Below are 10,735 nucleotides of genomic sequence, written 5' to 3' on the forward strand. Positions count from 1 at the left end.
ATTACTAACAGAGATGAAAGCGTAGTAGTACCTGGAACTCATAACATGGTAGGTAATCGTCCAAAGGTTTCGTGGCTGTCGTCGCTGAAGGTAAAATCTGCTAATATGGTAGGCCGCGTACTGATCAAAGTTTTTTCTTATACAAGAAATAATATGTGAAAAAATTGAAAGGTTATTCCTTTTCCTCACGTGACTCATTTTTCCTCTTTTTTATCCGCTTTTGATTCAACAGGTATTGCTGTCATTGGGAGAGTACAACATGTGGAACGAAATGAATTTTGTCGTACGGGATGAAGACTCACTTTCAGAATTTCACAAAGCAGTGCCTTACTATATTTTTTATTAAGTGAAGACCAGATACAGCTAGTACAAATATTTAACATTTTGTTACACTGTTAAAATGCTACAACTTCTCATGCAGATAAGAAAATTATTTGTGTCTGGCTCTCTGAATCACCAAGATGGATGGTGTAGAATGAGGGTATTTGTCACATCTATAAACTTCAGTGTTTTACAGTGCTTATTCGCGCAGCTCCTTCTCCTTAGCCTCGTACTTCTTGCTGTAGGTGCCGTCTGGGTCGTACTTGGCTTTGAGCTGCGCCCAGATGTCGGGTTTGTGGTTGATGAGGTGCTTCAGCACCTTCTTGGTGCCCTCCTTCTGCTTCTCGTTGCACTTGGCGCACTCGTTGCTTAACGCGTCAGGGATGATTTCTGAAAGGAATGAAACAATCCCTTTAGCTTCATTACATTACAAGTTTACTGAAAGAGAAATTGTTTCAGTTTTCTGTTAATTTTATGGAACACGCATTCACAGTTTGCTGAAGTGTATAAACGAATGTTGTCATTTCTTCCACAGTTTCTCTTTTGGTTGTTTGCCCTGTGTAAAATTAACAACAGAATGAATTTTCTTACTCACTGTAGAGTATACGTTTTGTTGTTTGTATGTGACCTCAATAGAAGCCTTTTATTGAATAACTTTTTCTTAACTTTATTCTGATATCTTCCTTGTTTCGGAGGGAGCGAATCGGTCGTCTTCTAGGGAAACAGCTCCTTGAAACCTGTACTGTGGGACGGAGACAAGCTGGTGGCGGCTCCATGGGGAACATCCACATGGGCATCCATGGGTCCAGTGGAGCTCGTGCAAGGCACCATGATGGCCAAGGACTGTCGTACACTGGTTGCAGACCAAGTACACCCCTACATGAGGATCATGTTTCTCGACGGAAGGGGCATTTTTCAACAGGATAATGCGCCATGTCGCAAGGCATCTATGATGGAGCGTTACGAGGAACACAGCGGCCAGTTCCAATTTCTGTGCTGGCCCCAACTCACCAGATCGGAGACCGATTGATCTGGGATGTGATTGAACGAGGCTTCTACATCTACATCTACATCTACATCTACATGACTACTCTGCAATTCACATTTAAGTGCTTGGCAGAGGATTCATCGAACCACAATCATACTATCTCTCTACTATTCCACTCCCGAACAGCGAGCGGGAAAAACGAACACCTAAACCTTTCTGTTCGAGCTCTGATTTTTCTTATTTTATTTTGATGATCATTCCTACCTATGTAGGTTGGGCTCAACAAAATACTTTCGCATTCGGAAGAGAAAGTTGGTGACTGAAATTTCGTAAAAATGTCTCGCCGCCACGAAAAACGTCTATGCTGTAATGACTTCCATCCCAACTCGTGTATCATATCTGCCACACTCTCTCCCCTATAACGCTTCAGAGATCGTTGCCGCCCTCCTCGGAATTTACGGGAATAAGATGACTAGTGTGTGCAGATGTGGTTCCAGCTTCCTCCAGCGCCCTACCAAGGCCTTATTGCTTCCATGCCACGACGCGTCGCCGCTGTTATCCGTGCGAAAGATGGGCTCTTAGGTAGCTTTTTTGATACTCTTTACTCACGCTCGATAATAACGGGTTACAAAAACCAACCGGACTGTCCACATCTCGCTTTTGAGACGGTATGATCCCTTCGAAAAAGGCATGAATAATTTCCCTTTTCAACTTCGTAAAGTTATTTGTTTCTGAAATCTGAGACGCTCGATGCATGATACAGAGTGTTTTAAATAGATTCACCCGCCCGCATTAGTACATCCTCTACAAGAATGAAGGCTGAAACATGGTGTGACTTTTAACTTACGCATAAGGCTACAATTATAAGACGACCTTTTTATAGTTACGTTTAGAATCAAAGTTTGAATTAACCTTTGACAAATATGCAATGTGCCTCGTACGTCGTACGACACGCATTTACACGATTGTCAATCTCGTGCCATTCTCCGGGGGGGGGGGGGGGGGGGGGAGGGGGCACGTCTAGTCACTGCATTCACTGCTGTTGCTATGCGTGCTATGCGTCGTCGTAGCTCACCCAAAGCTGATGGAAGGCGAGGCACATACAATCAGTTTTTCCAAAACGCCTTTTATTGCTATATTATCGCCATCTCGAGCAGCGCACATTGGCTGCTTAATGAAAGGGCGAACGAACGACATAAGCACACCATGGAAACCCCTACCGTCAACAGGTGCCTAGATAAGCTATTAATTCCCTTGCTTAAGTCGAAATCCACTCCCAGTTCCTATCTTCACCCTTACAGAAATACGCTCTTGTAAAATCACATGAATGTATTCGAAACACCCTGTACTACAGTAATATCGTCAGTCGGAAAACTGAGGAAGAAACAAGCGACTTCTCTCTGCCCCAATACATCACGAGGAGCACCTACAGACCGTTTCACAAACGTATACCGGTCCTTCTTCAACCCATATTTCAAATCAGTGGCGACGTAGAGCACAGGCACACCCAGGAACAGTTTATTTTCTACTAAACGCGTTAACAGTACGGGACTCAGAAGTTAGGGCGCCAATGAAACTAAACGAAAAAAAAACTGCACAATTTTGGGAAGGCCCCTATCTCCACAACGAGCGCTACTCCCTCCTCAGATATTATGTCACCAGGAGAGAAAAAGTAGTTTCACTATGTGTACATCACACAAGTAAGAGTAACGACAAAAAAGGTGATCACAGAAGGAATTAAAACTTATGAGAGGTTAGTCTGAGCTGTTGTCTTTCACCTATTGTGGTCAACATCTTGTTAAATGATTTATAAGGGAAATGGAAACGAAACAGATGAAAATCAGTAAGCTTCTAGACTGCAGCCAGCTCAAGACGGATAACCTATAGTAACAGATGTTAACAGCTTCTGCGGAAGATGGCCACGCAAACAAACGTAGTATGTAAGCTGTTTATTATTTCCTAAATAATTGCCACAACTGTTCAACCATTGTGCGACGTCAGTGCCTTGGTGGAAAAATGCTTTCGATTGACTACAGAACCGTAATACTATCCAGGCTTGCAACTCTTCGGCCGAAGTGAATGGACGGACTATAGTGGTTATCTCTGAGGCTCCAAAATTATGGAAATCGCATTGGGAGAGATCGAGAATGTATAGAGGATGTGTAAGGGTTTCCCAGCTAAACTTCTGAGGCGTAATCGAAATAACAGTCACGCTATCTCCGCTAAAGTCATATGACATTTTTCTTTGACTGCAATGGCCCGCTGCTCATTGATTTTCAGGAACACGGCGCCACGATTTTCAGGAACACGGCGCCACAATTAACGCACAGCCACACGCGAACACTTCGCAAAATCTTATGCGCGTCATCAGGTCAAACACCCATAGGTGTTGACGGACGGCATCATTCTACTGCAGGATAATGCCTGTCCACATTGTTTCGACTACGCCGCAGACGTTTCGCTTGGAAACCTTACACAACCTTTATACAATCCCGATCCCTCCCCATGCGATTTCCATAATTTTGGAGCCTCAAAGAAAGAAATTGTCGGTCGTAGATTAGCTTCGACCGAAGAGATGCACGTCTGGGTACAAACAATGTTCCGTAGCAAGCAGCATACATTTTTCCATGAAGGCATTGATCGTCTTATCTGACATTCTCACAAATGTATTAAAACTTGTGGCCATTACTTTTTTCTCAACTGCTTCGTTTCGGCTGCCTCCAAAAGTTAAAAACTGTTTCCAGCCGAAGAATGCACTGACAACAGAAGGAACGATAATCAAGTGTACAAGATTTGTTGATGATACGATACTACGAATATGTAATCAAACAACAGTTAGATACAAGTTAATAAACTGAACATAAGGTGTGACAAATATGAAATGAAGTTAAATATGAACAAGGCTAGGGCAATTGTTTTTTTTTTTTTTCAAGGCAAGGAAGAAATAAATTGCTAGAAATTTATGATTAATATGTGGAACAAGTCAACAACTTCACTTATCTGGGATGCAAAATAAACTGTAACGTGATATGTAATCAAGGAATGAAAACAGGGATAGAATTTGCAAAAGAATAGTTTTATAGGAGAGAACCAGACGAAGAAGAAGGTAATTGTCGGCATTAACATTAATTCATCACACGCAGCTATCAAAACGACGTTGGGAAGAGAGGGGGCGCCTGGAAAATGCTGAATTTCGAATGATGGACCTGCTTTATGGGCAGAGCATATCGTCATCATTATAGTGTACCATCTTACCGATGCAGAAAGCGGCAAAGGGTTCGTAATCTATACAGTAATGTTCACAATATACATGGTGCCCCAGTTTTAATGGTCGGTGTTCTGGGATATGACAGGAACCATTATTCAGAGCAAAGAATCTCTACTAGTGCAAACTCTATGCTTTCCACATTTTCAGAAGATGTTGTATGAACCCAACGAGAAAAAATTGTTTCATAAACAGCCGGCCGCGGTGGCCGATCGTTTCCAGGCGCTTCAGTCCAGAACTGCGAGACTGTTACGGTCGCAGGTTCGAATCCTGCCTCGGGCATGGATGTGTGTGATGTCCTTAGGTTAGTTAGGTTTAAGTAGTTCTAAGTTCTAGGGGACTGCTGACCTCAGATGTTAAGTCCCATAGTGCTCAGAGCCTTTTTTTGGTAAAGATGGGCTCTAAAATGGGGAACTTAAGAACTGCGAGCACTTACTCAGTAGAAGAGGCGTGCTTCACAGTAGTGAAGATGAATAAGAGCTTATAGCTCTTAACGTATCCAACTTTCTTAGACATTCTTTTCTTGTTTTGGTGTATTCTACCACCTCCCAAAATATGGAAAGCAAGTGTGTTTCACAGTATCGATTACAAAAAGGGCTCGTAGCCCTTAAGGTATGCATTTTAGATCCCGTGTTTTGGTTCGAATGATTGTTCCTGTTATATCCCTGAATATTGACCAATCCTCCTGGGCCACCCTGTGCAAACAACCGGGAAAAAATGCAGCACCCTCAAGGTAATTTTATTGATAAGTGATGTGACAGATTGACCACAACTGAACGAGATTGTGAGAAATTCAGGCCAACCAAAAGCTGTGTAAGGGGATAACGACAGTGAAAATTTGTGCCCGACTAGGCCTCGAACCCCGATGTTCCGCTTTACGCGACCGGTCGCGTTAACCGCTTTTATATGACCCAGGGCCACACCCAAACTTCTATATGTTAGCTCTCGGCTAACCTGGTAGATCTTCATGGTCTACAAGTGTGGTAATGTTTCATGTGCCACCGCTGAAAACAACGACGCATCGCAGGTATACTGTGCGCAGCACCTACAGCAATTCGTCGGCACGTCCATCCAGCTTCCTGCAAGCTCAGCGCAATTATTCTCTGCAGAGTCAAAATAGAAGGTGCACGGACACACCTTCTAAGAGCCATCTGACTGCCGATGATCGTGACAAATTAATTAGTGTCGCTACAATCCTACGGCGTACACATGCACGTGCCATTAATCAGAGACCTTTAAAATGTTGCAATTTTTTCCTGTAGTGTATGAATGGCATTGTAGATAATTTCGTAACTCCGTGAGACTGTTCGATGATTACGCTGTTATACAGAGAGAAAAGGCGATGCTAGCATCTGATATTTAAATCCAAGAGGACCTCCAGAGAAACGATTTTCGGTGCTGGGATTGACCTTAAATACAAACAGATGTAACGTAAAGTTTATAATTAGACGGAGACACCCATTATTACACAATCACAATATTGGCGAACAAGCACTGAGAGTAATCACATCTAAGTGTCTGGTGCTATTTAAAATCGAGCGTCCACATATAACCAAGAGCATGTAAGCCAGATTCCGGACTGAGATTCATTGGAAAAACCCACATGAAGTCGAATAAGGAATGAGGTAGTTAATGATTCACTCAGTAGATCAAAAATTGAAGCCTGAGAACATTAACTGAAAATTGCTCGTAAGTCTTGTGCCCTTTGAGAAAGGACTGATAGATGAAATAAGGAATGTCGAAGGAAGGGAAACGCATTTCGTGTCACGGGTACATTTATTCTGCGCGAAAGCGTGGCAGAGATGCTCAGCCAACTACAGCAGCAGACGCTACAAGAGAGGAGTTCTATGGATGGCGTGATCTGCTGTTTCTCGAAGGTCCTACTAATATATTGATTTATCCTGCATATGTCTAGCGAAAAGACTACGGAGGCAAAATTAGAGAGATCCGCCTGAGAAGAATGATAACTAACAGCTGTAGTTCTCGAGCGCTATTCACGATCTGGAAAACGGAGAAGATGACAGTGGTACCCTGCGAGACAAACAATAAGGTGCTTCACGGAGGAAATACATACAGGGTGTTCCATTGATCCTGACCAGGCCAAATATCTCACGAAATAACGAAAAAACTACAAATAACGAAACTTGTTTAGCTTGAAGGGGGAAACCAGATGGCACTATGGTTGGCCCGCTTAGAAGGCGCTGCCATAGGTCAAACGGATATCAACTGCGATTTTTTGCAATAGGAATCCCATTTTTATTACATATTCGTAGTAGTGCGTAAACAAATAGGAATGTTTTAGTTGGACCACTTTTTTGCTTTGTGATAGATGGCGCTGTAATAGTCACAAACATATGGCTCACAACTTTAGACGAGCAGTTGGTTTCACCAACAGCGGTAACGCAAACCAGCATAATATGCACAAATGGGCAACGGAAAGTCCACGATGGCAGCGACAAGTGAAACATCAGCGACCTTGGCTGGTTAATGTATGGTGCGGCATTATGGGAGGAGGGTAATTGGCCTCCATTTTATAGATGGTAATCTAACTGGTGCAATGCTGATTTCCTACGTAATGTTCTACTGATGTTCCTAGAAGATGTTTCACTGCTTGACAGAATGGCGATGTACTTGCAACATGATGGATGTCCGGCACATAGCTCGCGTGAGGTTGAAGCGGTATTGAATAGCATATTTCATGACAGGTGGATTGGTCACCGAAAGTTCTATGGGGAAAGTTGAAGAATATTTACTATAGTGATCCACAGGCAACGCCTGACATGCGTCAGCGCATTGTCAATGCATATGCGAACATTACGGAAGGCGAACTACTCGCTGTTGAGAGGAATGTCGTTACTTGTATCGCCAACTGCATTGAGGTTGACGGACATCATTTTGAGCATTTATTTCATTGATGTGGTATTTACAGGTAATGACGCCGTAACAGCATGCGTTTTCAGAAATGATAAGTTCACAAAGGTGCATGTATCACATTGGAACAACCGAAATAAAATGTTGAAAAGTACCTAAGTTCTGCATTTTAATTTTAAAAACCTACCTATACCAACTGTTTATCTAAAATTGTGAGGCATTTGTTTGTGACTATTACAGCGCCATCTATCACAAAGCGAAAAAAGTGGTCCAACTAAAACACTCCTATTTCTTTACGTTCTATACGAATACGTAAAAAAATGGGGGTTCCTATCTTAAAAAAAACGCAGTTCATATCAGTTTGACCTATGGCATCGCCATCTAGCTGGCCAACCATAGCGCCATCTGGTTTCCCCCTTCGAGCTAGACAAGTTTCGTTCTTTGTAGTTTCTCCATTTGACGCTTATTTCGTGAGATATTTGGCCCGGTCACGATCAATGGACCACCCTGTAGAAGTGTAGGTACACGTAGGTACGTGCAGCGTGTGTGCAACCAGTCACCTAACTGAATGTAAATGTGTTCACGCGGCTACACTTACTCTTGAGCTCCTTGCCGTCAGCAGTGCAGTTGGCGTCTCCATCCTCGAGCAAGCACTGCGCGTAGCTATTGAGGAGACGGTCGTTCCCGAGGATGTCGTCCAGGTTGACGTTGTCGTACTTGGTGGTGTACTTCTCTTCCGCGGCCGTGATGGCGACCACGGCCAGCGCCGAGACGAGCACCAGAGCGGCCTTCATGTCTGCGATCAGAGTGCGCTACGTACCGCTGTCAGGCCTAAGTCGCTCCTATATAGATCCGTCCCCACTATGCCAGGCCTGTTTTCTTCCATCCAGGGACGCCTTTACACGTCACTCACTGCAACGGCGTGACTTTCCAGTCTTTTTCCCTATAACCACATTTCTACCACCGGAATTCTCATTGCGAAATCCAGTGTACACGAGAACTCGTAATCGCTATTGCCTTTCCTCCGAGCAAGATCAACTATCAAGTCAACCTTAGCGTATATTCGCAATCGACTACTGATCGCTGTAAATCCCCGTTCCCTTCAAGGAAACGTTAATAAATTGACAGAGTCTCTCACTTCAAATGGTTTTACCTTGAACGGGGTCCATAAATCGACGGTTAAAACAGCTAATGCGCTTCGATACCACATAAAAATGATAAACAGGAATCATGCATATCCACCAATAATAATAACAGTTGAACTTAGCTGCCGCAGGACAGATAGCTACCACATGCTTTTTGCGCCTGTATTTGGTCAACAAGGCCGAGACAAATGATGTCAACAGACTTCTCATTTATATCCCGTAGGTTTTCATTTAATGAAGCCATGTGTCTCTGTGGTTACTGATATACATTCAATGACTAAAGTCATGCTAAGGCGATATGCACTTATACAGGTGGCTGTAGTGCACTGGCGAAGCTGTCATTTCTACTCATGTCATTTGTGCTGAAAGGTTTCCGACGGTAAGTAACAGACTTTGAACGCGAAACGCTAGCTGGAGCTAGACGCCTGGAATATTTCTTTTCAAAAATTGTTAGGGAATTCAATATTCCGAGATACACCGAGTCAAGACTGTACCAAGAATACCAAATTTCAGGCATTACCCCTCACCACGGACAACACAGTGGCCGGCGGCCTTCACTTAAAGATCGGGAGCAGTGGGTTTCGCGTAGAGTTGTCAGTCCTAACAGACAAGGAACAATGCATGAAATAAGCGCAGAAATCAATGTGGGACGTATGACGAACGTATCGTTCGGACAGTGCGGCTAAATGTGCTGTTAATGGGCTATGGCATCAGACAACAAACGAGAGTGCCTTTGCCAACAGTACAGCATTGCCCGCACCGCCTCTTATGAGCCACCCATGCAACATTTATAGGACATAGTTGAGAGATCAGTTAGTGCACAAATTCTTGCGCTGGCAACAGTTATGGACGGTTTCAGAGCACCATTGGTGGCCTAGTGGTAGCGTCTTTCTTTATCTATCAAAACATTCTCGGTCCCGGGTTCCAACACCACTACCGCTCAAATTTTAAATAAAAATCATCGGAAACGGTGACCAAAGGCTTTCTGCATAAGACGTCACCCTCATTCTGCCAACGGCCTTGTCAAAGAGGGCGGAGGAGCGGACAGAGGTTCAGTGCACTCTGCCCGTAAAGGTGGAATAATCAGCAACTGTCAACGGCACGAGGATGCAGAAGGCAATGGAAATCACTGCATTAAAGACACATAACGTGTATACACAGAGCATATAGCCTGTAATCGAAAAAATTGCATAAAGATTCCGGACTAGTTCCCCATTAGAATCCCTGGGAAGAAGGATAACGTTCTACGATTTGGGACGTAGAATGTCAGAAGTTTGAACGTGATAGGGAACTTAGAAAATTTGAAAAGTGAGATGCAAAATCTCAATCTAAATATAGTGGGAGTCAGTGAAGTGAAATCGAAGACAAGGGTTTCTGGTTAAACGAGTGATATCAACAGCTGCAGAAAATGGTATAACGAGAGTAGGATCCGTTACGAATAGGAAGGTAGGGCAGAGAGTAAGTTACTGTGAGCAGTTCAGTAATAGTGTTGTTCTTATCAGAATCGACAACAAACCAACACCGACACTGATAGTTCAGCTATATATGCAGACATCGTAAGCTGAAGATGAAGAAATAGAGAAAATAATGAAGATATTGAATGGGTAATTCAGTGTGAAAGGGAAATGAAAATATAAGAGTCATCTGGAATTGGAATGTGGTTTTAGGAGAAGCAGTCGAAGAAAAGGATAAGGGAGAACATGGGCTTGGAACAAAGAATGCGAGAGGAGAAAGGCTAATTGAGTTCCGCAATAAATTTGAGCTAGTAATAGCGAATACCCTGTTCAAGAATCACAAGAGGAGGAGGTATACCTCGAAGAGGCTGGGAAATACAGGAAAATTTCAGTTAGAATACGAGGTGTATTCCGAAAGTAAGGTCCAATCGGTCGCGAAATGAAAACCACAGTCAAAATCAAAAGTGTTTTATTTGCAATGGTTAGCCACACCTTCCAGAAACGCCTCTACATAGTCGCCGCTCCGTTTGAGACATTTGTCTTAGCGTTGTACCAACTTTGCAATACCCTCGTCATAGAAGGCAGCCGCCCCCAGTTTCCGCCGATTCTCTACACTGATCTGTAGTTCGTTGTCTGTTCCAAACCGCTGACTTCATACATGTCAACGGAGATGAAAATGAGAGGGAGCAAA

General features: G+C 43.4%; 1 protein-coding gene across 1 annotated transcript; it reads right to left on the bottom strand.

The window, feature by feature from the left end:
* Positions 1 to 317: 317 nt before the first annotated feature.
* LOC126273139 (ejaculatory bulb-specific protein 3-like) lies at positions 318 to 8,278 on the bottom strand. The gene is made up of 2 exons (XM_049976596.1): positions 8,044 to 8,278; positions 318 to 711 (listed from the first exon to the last, which is right to left on the bottom strand). Exons 1-2 carry the CDS (start codon positions 8,237 to 8,239, stop codon positions 521 to 523), a joined length of 387 nt encoding a protein of 128 aa, XP_049832553.1. The 5' UTR covers positions 8,240 to 8,278; the 3' UTR covers positions 318 to 520.
* Positions 8,279 to 10,735: the final 2,457 nt, after the last annotated feature.

This window comes from Schistocerca gregaria, chromosome 5, assembly GCF_023897955.1.
Source record: "Schistocerca gregaria isolate iqSchGreg1 chromosome 5, iqSchGreg1.2, whole genome shotgun sequence".
Classification (NCBI taxonomy): Eukaryota; Metazoa; Arthropoda; class Insecta; order Orthoptera; family Acrididae; genus Schistocerca; species Schistocerca gregaria.

What these genes read in the sequence shown, in the direction of transcription:
- LOC126273139 (XM_049976596.1), bottom strand. Translation starts at nt 8,239, where the DNA reads ATGAAGGCCGCTCTGGTGCTCGTCTCGGCGCTGGCCGTGGTCGCCATC. An exon ending in TGACGGCAAGGAGCTCAAGA is followed by an intron (nt 712 to 8,043) that starts GTAAGTGTAGCC and finishes CATTCCTTTCAG; the next exon opens with AAATCATCCCTGACGCGTTA.